Below are 15667 nucleotides of genomic sequence, written 5' to 3' on the forward strand. Positions count from 1 at the left end.
CTGTCCCCCTGGGTAGAATGCCATGGCATCACAGCTCACAGCAACCTCCAACTCCTGGGCTCAAGCGAGTCTCCTACCTCAGCCTCCCAAGTAGCTGGGACCACAGGCACCCACCACAACACCCGGCTATTTTTTGGTTGCAGCCGTCATTGTTGTTTGGCGGGCCCTGGCTGAATTCGAACCCGCCACCTTAGGTGTATGTGGCTGGCACTTTAGCCACTTGAGCTACAGGTGCCAAGCCTCTTTTTGCTATTTTTAACCTTTACTAAGATAAGTTTATAAGGAGCTCAATAAACATGGGTGTCAGCTGTGTGACTGACAGAGCCTTAGCCCCCCTTTTCATTCCAATCATTTTGTCTAGCAGTACTTTCCTCTGCATCTCTGAACACGGGGTTTCGTGGGACACTTTCAGACAAACATTGACCTTTATTTAAAGAAATTATTAAAAAAGTAATGATGGGCTCAGAGAGTAAGACAGAGTGAATATATGGCTCATATTCTCAGAGCTGCTCAAAGGTCATGGATGTCCCTTCTCTAGAATGGCTGCCCAAGTGGTCATGTTTTTGCTACTTGAGCCTGCACTCTAGTCATGAATGACTAATCCAGATGTAGACAACTTCCCCAATGTAGAGGACAAATTCTTTTTCCCAAACATGAATCTAGAATGGAAAATAAAAATTGGGAATCTCAGGTAACTGCAGTAAAATATAGAGAAGGTCCCCTGCTTGCCTACGTTCCAGCCTGCTGGTTCCTCTGCTGGCTGCCGCCACCAACACTGCCACAACGGAGGGCAGGTCCTCCAGCCCCACTCAGCTGAGCTGGCTGGGATGCCACCTGTCTGGTATCAATAGTATCATCTCCCTCTATTTCATCCCAGAATAACTGTATGAAAGGACTTACCATAGATAAATTCCAAGGTGGTCCACATGGGAAGTTGCCAGAAAGTCTCCAGTAGGTGACATAGTAACATTGAGAGGAGCTGAGTCCAACAAAAAGCAGTCTATCAGACTAGAAAAAGAATTCAGATGTTAAATATTAGAACTCTACCAAAAAGGATATAATTCACAAAAAACATTGTTGCTAAAAAAGCAAGGGGTAAAAGATATAGAAAATTTTAGTGTTAAAAAAAATCACAAGGGGGCGCTGCCTGCGGCTCAAAGGAGTAAGGCACCGGTCCAATATGCCAAAGGTGGCGGTTCAAACCCAGCCCCAGCCAAAAACTGCAAAAACAAAAACAAAAACACAAGGACTACGATTTGTATACACTATCACAGTGTGACACACACATGTACCCAGGGTATGCCTATACCAGTGATTCATGGAACATACTCTGAGCATCTCAAAATGAGGACTCTCCAGTGGTGAAATTAAGTGACTTGCCCATGGTAAAATCTTTTTCTCAATTTGGTGAAAGCCATTAAAAACATGAAACTTAAATAATAAATGCAAAGATGACAACTAGAAGCACTAGAAACAAACACACACCAAAGTGTGTTCAGGAAAATGGCTGCTGTTGAATTCTCAGTTATAGAGAATACCCTGACAATTTTTGCTAAAGTCTGCTTTTTGGGGAGCTTGTAAGACTGGCTCTTCTGGGGAATCAAGGAAACAAATGCAAAATATCTATTATTTGCCATAGATTAACTTATTTATGTTAATACACTTAATCCAAACAACCCATAGCAGAAGGTTTTATCCCAATGTATACAGAGGATTAAACACAGCACTTAGATCTTTGTACCTCCTCCTTTGTCTTTACCAGTACTGTTCACTAACGTTTACGCATGTGAGGGGTTAAACTTCCTAACATGTAGAATCTGTCTGTTAAGAGAATCTACCGCTTCTGCAAACCTGCTTACTTGATACTATAATTATTTTGTTAATTTCATTATGCAACTCTGTATCTGCAGCTGTGATGTGTGGGTAGACTGGCCTTCCATTACATGAAACCACCACACTGACCAAGGTGATTTCCACAGACACAGCATATTTTAAACGGCCACATAAATTCGCAAAGCATAGCACATAGGCTAACACCCAGACTCAAAAATACCATATACCTGCTAATTCTAATATAACTGTAAAATTGTATTTACAGTTTTTTTCTGAAAGAACACTAACAGAATTCCCATTCTAAGGGATGAGATTTACAAGATCAGCACCTTCCTATATGGGCAACACTTAAGTGAGGTGCACAGAAATCAAAATGAAGTAAAACAAAGGCAGGGTTTTGCCTCAGTGAGAAATCCAAAACAATGTTCTATTCCAATTCTTCTCATATAATGTGCTTCAGAAAGTGGGGGTAGGGGGAGACAGAAGAAAATGCAAAATTTTATTAGAACTATTTTACACATTTCTCACCCCCAAAGAGTTGAACCTGAACTTCCGTTAGATCAAACACAATCAGAAGTAACAGGTGGTGGTCATGGTAGAGGAATGACATGTCAGGAATAAGAAAGTGTCAACTCTGCTTCTCTGGGAGTTCTACAAACAAAACATTTTTCAGCACTTTTAAACAGCTTTATAGGGAAACAGTTCAGTCCCTATGCGGTTTGTTTTAGATAGGCATCACTTCCTTATTACTTATCTTCTATATCAAAAAACTCAGTCCATCCTTAAGACATGACACAACCTGAGCAGGGCTGACATTACAACTTAGGGAAGCCTGTTTCTTTTTCTTATGCTTATTTTATGCTCTACCATATACAAAGTAAGCCATGTTGGACAAATCAAGTAGCTTCTCTAAGAACCTCCATTTCCCCATTTGTGAAATGGGACTAGTAACAGTGATGGTACTTACACCTATAAGAATATGAAAAATACTTATGAAGGGCCTAGCTGCAGGTAGTAAACATTAGCTTAGTTGCAGTTAAGTGGCAGCAGTTGCTTGAAATTGCTTTCCAACTTTCTCACTTGCTCTGCTTCAAATTTTAACCAGAACAGTTAACCATGTCTCACTTTCTTGCCTTCAGCTCTTCCGTGGGACCCAGCTTCATGCTTCCCTATTCACTTACAATAGCCTGTGTTTACCTAAACATAAATTGATAGACCTAAAAATCTATCAGATTTACATCTGTTCAACTTTTTACTGAAATGAGAAATTCAGCAGAAAGCTAATGCTGAGTTGAAAGTTGGTGGCTTTCAATGCTGCTTTCAGATCCTCATTCTTCCCATTCCAAAGATAAACTTGCCACTTAAAAAAAATATTCTGCCAATTTAGTATTACTGAACATTAACTCTCTCCCACCTAATATGAACTAAAACTGTTACTTGTACAACTTTCTTTAAGCAATTCAAAGTATATAATGTTCATTTTTAGAAAGCAGTAAAAGACCAAGAAATAAGAGACAACTAAGATTTTTAATACTGTCTTTAACAAAATTTTTAAGGAAATATCAACTTTAGATGAACTTTTTAAAACCAAAAAGGAGGTCACATCCAACTGATTAGATTTTGCTTTACTCTATGTAAAGTAAAAAAGAGACACACCTAGACAAACAAAAGTCCCTAGTTATTAGAGCTAAAACTGCTAGTGACATTCTTCAGCTCTGCCTATTCAAATTTCAAGGACATGATGAAGAGGCAGCTATGCCTCAGGCAAAGATCAAACTAGAAAGGAAATGAGGACATCAGGGTTTTTCCTCTCTAAAGGTCAAACTGTTTTCATGCATGAACTTATCCAATTCTTGAGTAGGAAGAGAAAGCAGAATTAAAGCTTGACTTAGGAATACTTCAGGAATAAAACCTATCATCTTCCTTCTCATTTTTCTCACCTATCTCCTTCCTTATGGTGTAATCCTTAACGAATTAGATAGTTTGTTATTCCCATCATTCTCCTTTTTGCATATTCAATCCAGGCAATTCTATGTCTAATAATAAGATTTTAATTGATATCTACAATCACCTATTTTCTAACAAAGCACATACACATACAGGCCCCCCTTGCTCATATGATTTAACAGAATTGGATCCTTCCCTGTGTAAGTTCAAGATTAGTAGCAAATTATCAATCCATGAACCAGATTTCTAACAGTGCTGGGTTTTACCCAAATCCTAAAACACGTACTTTCAGGTATCTGAAAACTTTAAGGTATCTGTTATGGTCTGAAGGTCCCTCCTAAAACTCACGTGGAAAGTTAATCCCCATTGTTGCAGTATTGAGAAGACAGGGTTTTTAGTGAGGCATGAGAGTAAAAGCAGAGCTAAGGATCTGTCTTAGCCACCCTGTATTAGCCAAGCCGCAGATATCTCTGATTCATGGGCCATCTGGTCGGCTTTGAAGGACAAGGAAGGGAGACCTGAAGTAGTAGGTTGAGCTCTCTCACCAAGTGACACCCTGCAGACTCCTCAGAGTCTTTACCAGCAAGAAGGCTCTCAGCATATGTAGCCTCTTGACCTGGGAACTCTTAACCTCCATAACTGTAAGAAATAAATTTATTTTCTTTATAAATTTATTATAAAGCAACAGAAAACAGACTATCTAAAATGCCTTCTTCCAGAATTATGTTAGAGACAAAGAAGACACAATATGCAAAAGGGAGAGTTAGGGCTTTTGACCTTTAAGCCAAATTCAATATGAACTTAAAAAAAAACCTAAGATAGATACAGTGTTTTTCTCACTATCGCCTTTCATGATATGTACTATTCTCTGCTCTTTATAGATCAATTTATTTATTTTCCATGGAGAAATAAGTACAGTTTGTTAGAAAAGCTCCAATATAGGCACATTGAAAAAACCCCACATAATCCCTTAACAGTAAGTAAAAATCACATGTTAAGACAATAACTAAGAAATCTTCTGATAGAGAATAGGGATTCAAAAATAAACTCACCACCCAGATGGAAGGTCCCAAGTCCTGATAGAACAGTCCATTGCAGCACTTATTAACCAACGACCATCTGGACTAAAAGCCTTTAAATTAAAAAAAAGAAAACAAAAACAAACTTAACTGCGTGTGACAAAGCAAAAGATGGGAAAGAATGAGAGGTAAGGTCCTATTTTGTGTTTGCGTGTGTATATGTAGAGAGAGACGTAGATAGATTTAATTAAGTAACAGTAACTTATTACCAAGCCAGAGAAATTCTAGACACACAAGTTGAGAAAAGGAAAGAAATAGGAGGAACAAATTGACACTGACAAATGTTTTCAAAAATGCCATTTCACCAAAATTACCATACTCCTACCATCATTTCTACAGATGCTATCAAAACATTCTGTAGATGTGTAATTTTGCTAACTTCCTATCTAACAATCTACTACGAACATTTTTCTCCTATTTTTTAGGAAAAGGATAAGCACTGCAAACTTTGCTTTTGGTATGAGAATTGGTAAGTTAATGTAGCTGCTGAATCTGTCATCAAGTATTTAGGTTTTATTTTATTTTTGTCTGTTTTCAAGTAGGTATTGGCAACTGATGCAAAATGACAATATACCCTTAATGTGGTCTTGGACAGATTTATTTTAAAAGTTTTCTTTTATAGGGGTGGTGCCTGTGGCTCAAAAGGGTAGGGTGCCGGCCCCATATGCTGGAGGTGGTGGGTTCGAACCCAGCCCCGGCCAAAAAAAAAAAAAAGTTTTCTTTTATAAAATAAGCTTTTTAAACTAGTTTACTTCTTACCATAACATATATCCCACTACAAGAACATAAGTAAAATCAAACACATTTTTATTAAACTCTCTGAAGGTTAAGATATAGTCACTCTAGAAATAAAACTAAACTAGAAAAAACAAGATACCAGATATTTTAGGCAAATGATCTCCTACTATTTGTTCTATATACAGAAAAAAGAAATGCGTTCTTTTAGTCTCCTTGAATATCAAGTCAAAAATGATATATCAACAGATTATTCTCCAAAGTACGTTGCCCTTTTTTAGAGTTAAAGAGAAAATGATGAACTCTAGGATTTATAGTTCAGTCTGACAATAGCAACTTCCTGAGAAATATTAAACTTCTTTTTTTTTTTTTTTTTTTTTTTGCAGTTTTTGGCTGGGGCCGGGTTTGAACCCACCACCTCCGGTATATGGGGCTGGTGCCCTACTCCTTTGAGCCATAGGCACTACCCTTAAACTTCTTTTAATTCAAAATTTTATTCCTCTTTGAAAACAAGCCTTTAAGTTATTATTTCTTTTGAAAATCTCCTTATATAATAACTTTAAGGATATTAAAAAAAATAAATGACTCAATTATTTGAACATTTTTAATCTAAACAGTAGAAATGAGTCAAGTTTTGTTAAAACACCTAGAGTTTGTTTTACCATGTCATTTATTTGGCCTTGGTGTCCAGAAAACTCTCTGACAATCTTCCTAGTTTCTATGTCCAAAACATTAATGGAGAAGTCATCTAACGCAAGTCCCAGAAGGCCACTAGCAAGATAAACACACCAGTATTAATAAACAAACAAAACACCTTTGAACTAGTATCTCACATTCACTTTAATTTTGTTAATTACATATACCTTTGGAAAAATTAAGCCAAATGCTGTTCTTCCAACAGTCCGATTTTTCTGACTTGGTAAATTATGTACTTTCCATAAGAACTTTTACCAAAAACACCAAAAAGAAAACCCATTATCATTAAAAGAAACAGTTTACCTGTCCCTATGTAGCAGCATCATATTTGGAGATGAACTGAGGTTCAAAGAGTGTATTAAAATTTTGCTTTTAAAGTTCCAAAATTTGAGTAATCCTTCACTACCAGTTGTAATTGTCAACTGGTTTAATCCATCTACTGCAACACCTCTAACCGATCCTTTATGAGCTTCAAAATAAGTCAAAAGAAAAAAAAGATCACGATGGGCACTGCTTCTCTAAACAATACACAAAGAGTGATCCCTTCACTCAAGTATCTAAAGTCCCACTACTTAATCTCCTAGAACCTTGAAGTTAATCTGGACTTTGGAAGGCTGGGAGAAGACCTTTAATTATTATGTTGCAAAAGCAAAACTCAGAGATCAGATCAACGCCTGAAGGTTTCAAAAAATAGTTAGGATTTTCTGCTTAAAGGGGAGAAGAAAACAATTTTTACATAATATCCACTTAACCTTAGGTATCCATGACTTGATTCTCTTGAGTATTTCAACATGATACCAACAGACAGAATGGCCGTATCTATTGTATAGAGTTGATGATAACCCATTAAAACATTAACAAATGCCTAGCACTTAAAGATTTAATAAATGCAAAGTATTTCTTCTTTTTCTATCGTCTATAAGATTTGGCATGATCCGTTCTTTGAAATTATCTTTTACTTTTATTTATAAATATTAGTTGTCTATTTTTTGAGTCTTTGGGAAAAAAAAAGAAGTTAGCTGATGACTCAGTCCATACTGAACCTCAGAATCAAAGCATTCTATACTAGACATACTCTTATTTGACAATTGCATGTTACCCTCTTTGCATTATTATTATTGCTTAATATTTTGATGCAGCAATCGTCTGATTTCTTTTCTGAATGTATTTGTCTTTGTTCGTTCTTTACGAGGTTTTTATTTCTAGTCCTTATCTTAAACGTTGTTATTGTTACCTGTTTCATTTTGTGAAGGCAAAAAGTGGAAACCTAATAAACACATGTATATGTAAAAAAAAAAAAGATTCAATAAATGCTAGCTATCATTATTAGCCTTACATATTACCTTAAAAAAATAAAGAAGAAAAGGAAAAAAAGATCAATACCTTGATCTTTGCCAAAACGTCCTCGATGTATACCAGACTGCATGTTATATACATCTACAGTTCCTGATGAGAGGCCAATCACAGCAAAGTTTCCACAAGAAGTTATATCTACTGCCTTTAGGAAAAAAAAAGCAAAACATAAATGACAGAAAATAACTAATGTATATAATTTGTTAATTGCATTTTATGGTTTCCAAAGTATATTTTATCTATGAATTCTTACTTTTAAATTAAGAAAGTTCTTCAAGGTAGAAGGGACAAGGGAGAAAGGGCCAGGCAGAAGGAACAGGAAGAAGAGACAAGGGCCAAAGGACAGGGAGAAGGGACAGGGAGAGAGTGACCTTCTAGATATTCCCCCACCCATTATTGTTAAATTTATTCATTTTACTTTTTAAAATTTCAGATTAGTGTATGAAACCAGAAGATGAACAACTACATGCCCACAAAAAAGAAAAATGTTTTTATAGGATCTTGTGTTGTTAATAGGCCTGCATCTGTTGATCTCCTCATTTATTCATTCTAATGTCTTATCTAAGACAGATCAAAGCAACAATGAATCGTGAGGCTTATCTTTGAGTAATGAATTATACTTCTGTGCATGGGCCTTCTAATAATTATTTTTGTTTATTATTTGTTACTGGCTTTATTCCAGGTAGCTGAGGTTATAAGACAAATGAGTCAGCACTTGTTAAATAAGTATCACTGTATACACACATTACTAAATGTTCTGAGTGATCCCTATAGGCTAGAAGTTTCAATTCAAATTCCAGTACTGATACTTATTAGTTTTACTAACCTTAGGCATGGTACTCATTACTTTAAGACTCAGTTTTATCATCCATAGGATGTGAAAATAATATGAAATAATATGTGCCAGCCAGAGATACGGAACAAAGCAAGCACAGAAAAAATGTTAGTTCTAATTATTCTTTCCACTGGGACTATAGCCATTACTCAAAACTGTACAAGTGAACTCCCCTTAAGAAGCTTAAGATAGTATCTTTACTGTCTAGAAAATTATATAAGCTTAAGACTAGATTTTCACACTAAGGAGAATGGAGCATACATACTTGAAAAAAAATTTGTGCTTAAAAATGTTATAAGTACATTGGCACAGTGCCTGTGGCTCAAGGAGTAGGGCACTGGCCCCATATACCAGAGGTGGTAGGTTCAAACCCAGCCCCAGCCAAAAAACAAAAAAAAACTTAGAGCAGTGCCTGTGGCTCAAGGAGCAGGATGCTGGCCCCATATACCGGAAGTGGCGGGTTCAAACCCAACCCTGGCAAACCCCCCCCCCAAAAAAAAACAAAAAAAAAATAAGCACTTTCAAAAGCAGAGGCATCCACTAAAAAACTATTAAAACTAGTAAGTTCAGCAAGGCTATAAGATCAATACACAAAAATCAATTATCATTTAACATACTATACTAACAATGAATAATTCAAAATAAAATTAAGAAAAGAATTTCACTTTGAAAATAAAATTTAATCACAAAAGTATGAGACATACACTGAAAATTACAAGACACCGTTGATAGAAATTAAAGAAGATGTAAATAAATCCAAAGACATTCTACATCCATGGATTAGAGTTGGCAAATCTCAAATTGATTTAAAATCAAAACAGTCCTGGGCAGTGCCTGTGGCTCAAGGAGTAGGGCGCTGGCCCCATATACTGGAGGTGGTGGGTTCAAACCTGGCCCTGGCCAAAAACTGCAAAAAATAAAATAAAATAAAAAATAGAAACAGATGAGCTGATCCTAAAATTCATACGGAAATTCAAGGGACCAGAATAGTCAAAGCAATCTTGGAAAAAGAGCAAAGGCATAGAGGAGTTATATTTCTGATTTCAAAAGTTGATACTAAGCTTCTAGAAACAAGACAGTGTGGTGCTGGTATAAAAACAGACACATAGGACAATGGAAAAGAACTGAGAGTCTAGAAATAGACCCTTACCCAGTCAAATGATTTCCATAAAGGTGCCAAGACTCTTCAATGGAGAAAGAGAACTAAGGGGCTCAGAAAAATGGATGTCCATGTTCAAGGTCATACTGCACACAAAAATTAATTCAGAAAGGATAGTAGACCTAAATGTTAAGAGCTAAAACTATAAAACTCTTGGAATAACAGCACTAAATCTTGTGGCCTTGGGCTAAGTAATGATTTTTCAAAGAGCACAAGTGGTATGAGAAGAAAACACATAGACTGGGCACCATCAAAATGAAATACTCTTATGTTGAAAATAGTATCACGAGGAAAACGAAATGATAGTCTCACAAAAAGGTATAAAATATCTGCAAATCCTGTGTTCAATAAGGGACTTGTGTTTAGGATATATAAAGTGTTATTATAACCTAATAATAACAAGATGAATTACCTCATTTAAAAAATGGGCAATATGTGAATAGACATTTCTCCAAAGAAGATACATAAAGAGCTATGAAGAGATGTCCAACATCATAAGTCACTGTCTAAATGCCAATCAAAACCACAAGATATTACTTAATTAAATAAATAAATCTCTGCAAGCCAGAAAACTTAACACTATTAGGGAGTAACTTCAAAATGTTCAATTATGTTCTTTCAATCATGATGGGCAAATGTTGAGTATAATGAGATTACCAGAGACAGTTTTGAGTGGAAAACATCCTCATAAGGAAGCTCACTTACTGTTGCAGTTACGTCATCTTTCTTCAACTCTTTTGGCTTGAGAAAGTAAGCACCTATTGTAGATCTCTGGTAATTCCAGGTTGAGCAAGACAGCTTACCTTGATGGCAAGCCACAATACCATCCCAGTCACTCTCACGAGCTTCCTCTGGAACAATTAAGCTTGTAAATCAATCAAATTGCTATTTATTCTCCCCGTTATTCATCTATTATTTTTGGCATGTAATGTTCCCTGTTATTATCAGACATTATGAATACAAAGGTAACACAAATGGGTAATCCTGATAGCAATGAGCTTCCAATCTAACAAGAGATTATTACTAACATTTTTTTTCTTAGAGACAGAGTCTTATTTTGTCACCCTCGGTAGAGTGCCGTTGCATCATACCTCACAGCAACCTCCAGCTCTTGGGCTGAGGCGATTCCTGTAGCTGGGAGTACAGGTGTCTGCCACAATGCCTTGCTATTTTTTTTTTCTGGCTGGGTTTGAACCTGCCTCTCTTAGTATATATTAACCCTACTCACTGAGCCACAGGGGCTGCCTAAGAGATGATTTTTTAAATTGACAAAAACTGTACGTATTTATGGTATAAAACATGTTTTGACATATGTATACATTGTGGAATGGCCAAATCAAGCTAATTAACATATCTAACATTGATCAGGTGAAATTACAATAAAGTTTGTTTTATAAAACGACTCAGAGGAGATTTGGGAACAGAGTAATAACAAATGGCTCCCAGAAAAAGAGTGGCAAGACAAGTGGAAATCACCAGGTGGGAGACAACATGCCAAGAGAAACTCAACACAACTGAAGACAGAAAGGCAAGTATTTTCTTTAAAGGGGTGAGAGGAGGGCAAAGCAATTGGAGCCACCTTACAAAGGGTCTTATTATTTATTAATTTATATTAATAACTTATTAATATTTCTTATAGCTATTAGAGAGAAGAGCAAAGCTTAAGATTACATAGATATCAAGTCCACATAAAAACAAGTCATTTTTAGTTTTCACACAAAATCAGCATGTACTTGGGTTTACCTTCTAAACGCAAATTAATATTTGTAAAAACATTTAACGTGGAGGAAATAAAGAAGTTTACAGTAAGAAACAAATGACAAAGGAGATCTTCTCAAAATGTGGTGTGAAGTTACCTGCTGCAAACTTGGTGATGGGTGGAAGTCGCACAGACGTGGTATTCTGAAGTCCTTTACGTTTGACTCTCTTTTTATTTATTAATCCTGGGATTAGTTAGGAGAGGGGAATTTAGCTATGAATCCTTTTAATGGAAAATGTCTAGAAAAGAAAAGCTATTCATTGTCATATAACTATAATGTTCAAGATATTCTCATTTAAGTCAGGGAGAAAACATAGTTATTATTATTGTTATGTAATCATTTCTAAAGTTTAGCTTATGTAATTATTTAAGAAAATTAATTATAACATATGAATAATCAAAAAAAGAGACAGAAATACCATTATTTGCAGGTGGTAGGGTGGTCACAAAATCAAAAAAATCAAATGAAATAACCAAATAATTATTAAAAGTGGTAACAGTTTCACTGTGATCAAAGAACCAATATAAAAAAACCCAGTGAGTTCCCCACACTGCTACAATAATCAATTAGAAATATAATGAACAAAGACCACATTCAAACGATTAGCAAAAAAATACAAAATTCCACTGAATGATTATATGTAGAACCAATGAAAGAAAAATTGAAAAAAAAACTTCAAAGGCTAGAAACTGTGAAAAGAGAGAATAAAATGAGGCCTTTAAAGCAAAAACACTGAACAGTGCTTACTTTGCTACTTTCTCTAAGCTGTCTTTCATTTAAAAATTTTACATACATTCTACAGATGTCCCAAGTGAGGTCATCAATGCCTTTTGGGTGACAGCAGTATGTCTTCAACCACCCGACATGTCTCATTTTTTCAATAACCTTCTAGCAGCACTTTCCCCACTTCTATAGCAACTCTGATCCTGGAAATCTTAATGCTTCTTCCATACATGTTCTTTAATTTCATCCAAGAAAAGGGAGAATTTATTGATGAAACCTCCTCTACTTATCTCACAGAATCCTGAAATATTTCTTTTGTGACACACAGCTTATTTTCCATCTTGCAAATGACCTACCATGTCCCAAGCTCTTGTTAAATTTTTCATGTATTGTGGAGAATGACTGAAGAGTTCCATCCTGACCTGTTGACAAACAGAAAATTCCTAACCAATAACTTTACCAAAACAAGAGACCATGTGAATCACAGATCTTAAATTAGAGTCTACGAAAAGCTTGAGGTTTGGGACACTTTAAAGGCAGAGCCAGGTTACAACCATTTCATTACAATATTTAAGTGTGTATAGGATGGCATTTGGTGTGAACAAAGGATAAAGTGAAAAGAAGGTACTAATAAATTGTCAGCAGATTATTAGAATAAGGCAATGGCCACATTTTCATAATATGACTATTCTGCCTCTAAGGATTAGTAAATACATACAGGACACTCCAAGTATATAGACTTATCATCTATAACGCTTCCTAAACTAGACAGTAGTTTTACCCAGTCTTCTACACCACTTAATAGATTTTTGAATCTAAAACAATATGTAAAGGCCAAACCTTATACTGAGCAGTCAACTCTCAATACTTGCTGATATAAACAATAGTACAAAGCAAAAACTCACTTGCACTTAGAATCTGTTGTCCATTTTGTCCATAATATCTGACACTGGTAAGAGGAGCACTATGTCCCATTCTGAATCTCAAAAGACGGCCTTCACCTGTAGGACCATCAAATATCCATATCTGCCAAGAAATAAAAAGGTCAGGTTCTTCTACAGTGTACTATCTGATCTGTGACTAAATCGAGTATCAGTGAACTAGTGCTTGCCAGGCCACTGACCCTGGAGCTACAAGGGTTAGAGTGGGGATAGGAGAAGAAATAAAGTGTAACTCACACCTCACTGCAACTATGTCACCTGCTACACTTTTTATGCATTTACAGCCATACCACACTCCATATTCCTTTTCACTTTGTAGGTTCAAGGATCATACATTAAAGTAGATTTGTAATAACCCAGAGGGTAGGTCAGATGGGCCAGGAAGATGATAACAACAATAGTCATAATACCCTGAGAGCATTGTCAGCACCATTTGTGATCAGAAGAGGCTCTCTATGGAGAAATGTCAGCCCGGCAATTGCTGTTGAGTGTGCATCTCTCATTTGATTGATTAATTTTTTGTCTTCCAAATCCCAGAGTCCAATATGGCCACATGGGCTTCCAGCTGCCATTACTGGATGACCATCTGTTATTAAAATAAAATACATTAAGAAAAACAGACTCCCCAAAACTAAATAATTCTTTTTTCTATCCTTCTAATCCATAGTTTAAAAAGACTATATTCCAATAATCCAGTCATCTTTTTTTTGCTTTTGTTCCAGCTTTTCATTCATTTCTATTAACTATAAGATGATAAAGAAAATTTCCATGACCATTAAAGTAATACATTTAAATATCCTTAGCTCTTATCAATAAGTAAGTTAAAAATTACCTGTGCGAAATGAGATTGAAGTAATGGGTCCCCAGTCTTGACGAAACTTCATTAGTGTTTCATCAAATTTAATGTTGTGAATAATAACCTGACCCGACATAAGACCAACAGCAACAACATCCACAGCTGGTGCCTGAAAATTAAATAACTCAATCTTAAGTGAAATAGCTTTAATATTTTTGACAATATGCACCATTACTTATGGGTTATTAAAAAGAATAATGAAATGTCTTCCTAAAGGTGGCAAAAAAACCTCACAAGTATTACCATTCTGGCATACTACAGTTGTTACTCAGCATGAAGTATTCAGAAATGATTTTTCCAAATTACTTCCTAGCTTCAATTCTGCCAGTCCACATTCTCTTACTACCCCGCTAAACATAGCTGACTTGATAAAACAACAGCCAAAACAGAAAAGGAAGTTAATGTGTGAAATCACTACAGGTCAGTGACCGGATGGAAACAGAAAAAGATGACTCCTCCAAAACATCTGAAAGCTTGCCACAGGCATGGCCATTTGTAGCCAACTATACAGGAAGGGAAGATTATTTATCCAAGGAAAAAAAGGAAAAATTTATAAAACAGACTAAAAGGCAAAGAAGTTCCAAATTAGCCTCTTTCAACTAGAATATTCTATGATTATAACTGTCTTACAATGATCTATAATACAATTCAATGGTCCTACACTACACACAGGCTGCTTCTCTATTGGAGCACAGATCTGTGTCCAATAGCATCACAGAATGGAAGCAGGCTAAACATTTTATTAATTTGCCCTAAAGTGCCTCCTCTGCATGAAGCCCTGTGTAGAAGCTGGAAATACTAAAGCAAATATAATCCCTTGCCCTCTAGGGACTTAATCATCTGACATCTTCAGAGTCTTTTCAGTAGGCAAAGGAGGAGCAAGATTGATGGCAGCGAGAGAGGCTGAGGATAGCACATCAACTGGGCAAGTGTAGATGTGAATATTTAGAAAGACAAGGGTATAACAGCTATGTATGTAGCTAGTAGACATACCCGATCCTCTCTCGAAATACACTCATTCATTTACACATATCTCTCAGAGTCAAAAATAAAAAGTGATTTTTTTTAACATACCACTGTTAAACCAAACATCAGGATTATGGCCACAATTACTTCAAACCACAAATGTGAACACCCTGATAAATTTCTCTGTATGACCTACAATCTCTCTTAGAATTGCTGAACTATTCATTTCCATACTACACAAAGCACTGGATTACATACACTTGCAAAACAAGGATCCATAGCAAGCACAGTTTCAGAGCCTAATTCCAAGCACTAAGAGCTCCACAAACATTTATAACCAAAGGCATTATTGCCTATATTCAGTTACATTTCCAAAACACTAATCCTCAGGGTAAGCTATAAAAATAAAAAAAAAACCCAAAAAACAAAAAACTATGTATTCTCTTTAGTCTAAAAATATGACTGATTTCTGAATCTTACTACTAAATTTGTGTCTTCTTAGACTTAACAGAAAAACACTAACCTGCTGAAGAGCTGTTACTCCAACTTTCCATCCTGGAAATGTATATAGAAGTTTACTAGAAGAAGAAAATAATAGTTGAGAGCTATTGTTATTATTATTATTTTTTTGAGACAGAGCCTCAAGCTGTCGCCTTGGGTAGGGTGCCGTGACATCACAGCTCACAGCAACCTCCAACTCCTGGGCTCAAGCGAGTCTTCTGCCTCCGCCTCCCAAGTAGCTGGGACCAAAGGTGCTCACCACAAGGCCTGGCTGTTTTTTTTT

The 15667-nt window shown here is 36.0% G+C and overlaps 1 protein-coding gene across 1 annotated transcript in view; it reads right to left on the reverse strand.

Annotated features, from left to right (window-relative positions):
* WDR36 (WD repeat domain 36) overlaps positions 1 to 15667 on the reverse strand; it is a 37599-nt gene that overhangs the window by 10378 nt on the left and 11554 nt on the right. Inside the window, exons 6-17 of the mRNA XM_003788922.3 lie at positions 15407 to 15461; positions 13894 to 14026; positions 13472 to 13647; positions 13026 to 13146; positions 12477 to 12542; positions 11494 to 11580; positions 10343 to 10488; positions 7674 to 7788; positions 6594 to 6759; positions 6257 to 6365; positions 4833 to 4912; positions 901 to 1008 (exon numbers count right to left, since the gene is read on the reverse strand). Of these exons, the coding sequence (XP_003788970.1) occupies positions 901 to 1008; positions 4833 to 4912; positions 6257 to 6365; positions 6594 to 6759; positions 7674 to 7788; positions 10343 to 10488; positions 11494 to 11580; positions 12477 to 12542; positions 13026 to 13146; positions 13472 to 13647; positions 13894 to 14026; positions 15407 to 15461 (1362 nt within the window). The remainder of the gene's footprint in view (positions 1 to 900; positions 1009 to 4832; positions 4913 to 6256; positions 6366 to 6593; positions 6760 to 7673; positions 7789 to 10342; positions 10489 to 11493; positions 11581 to 12476; positions 12543 to 13025; positions 13147 to 13471; positions 13648 to 13893; positions 14027 to 15406; positions 15462 to 15667) is intronic.

Source organism: Otolemur garnettii, unplaced genomic scaffold (assembly GCF_000181295.1).
Source record: "Otolemur garnettii isolate 467f Iridium unplaced genomic scaffold, OtoGar3 scaffold00030, whole genome shotgun sequence".
Taxonomy (NCBI): Eukaryota; Metazoa; Chordata; class Mammalia; order Primates; family Galagidae; genus Otolemur; species Otolemur garnettii.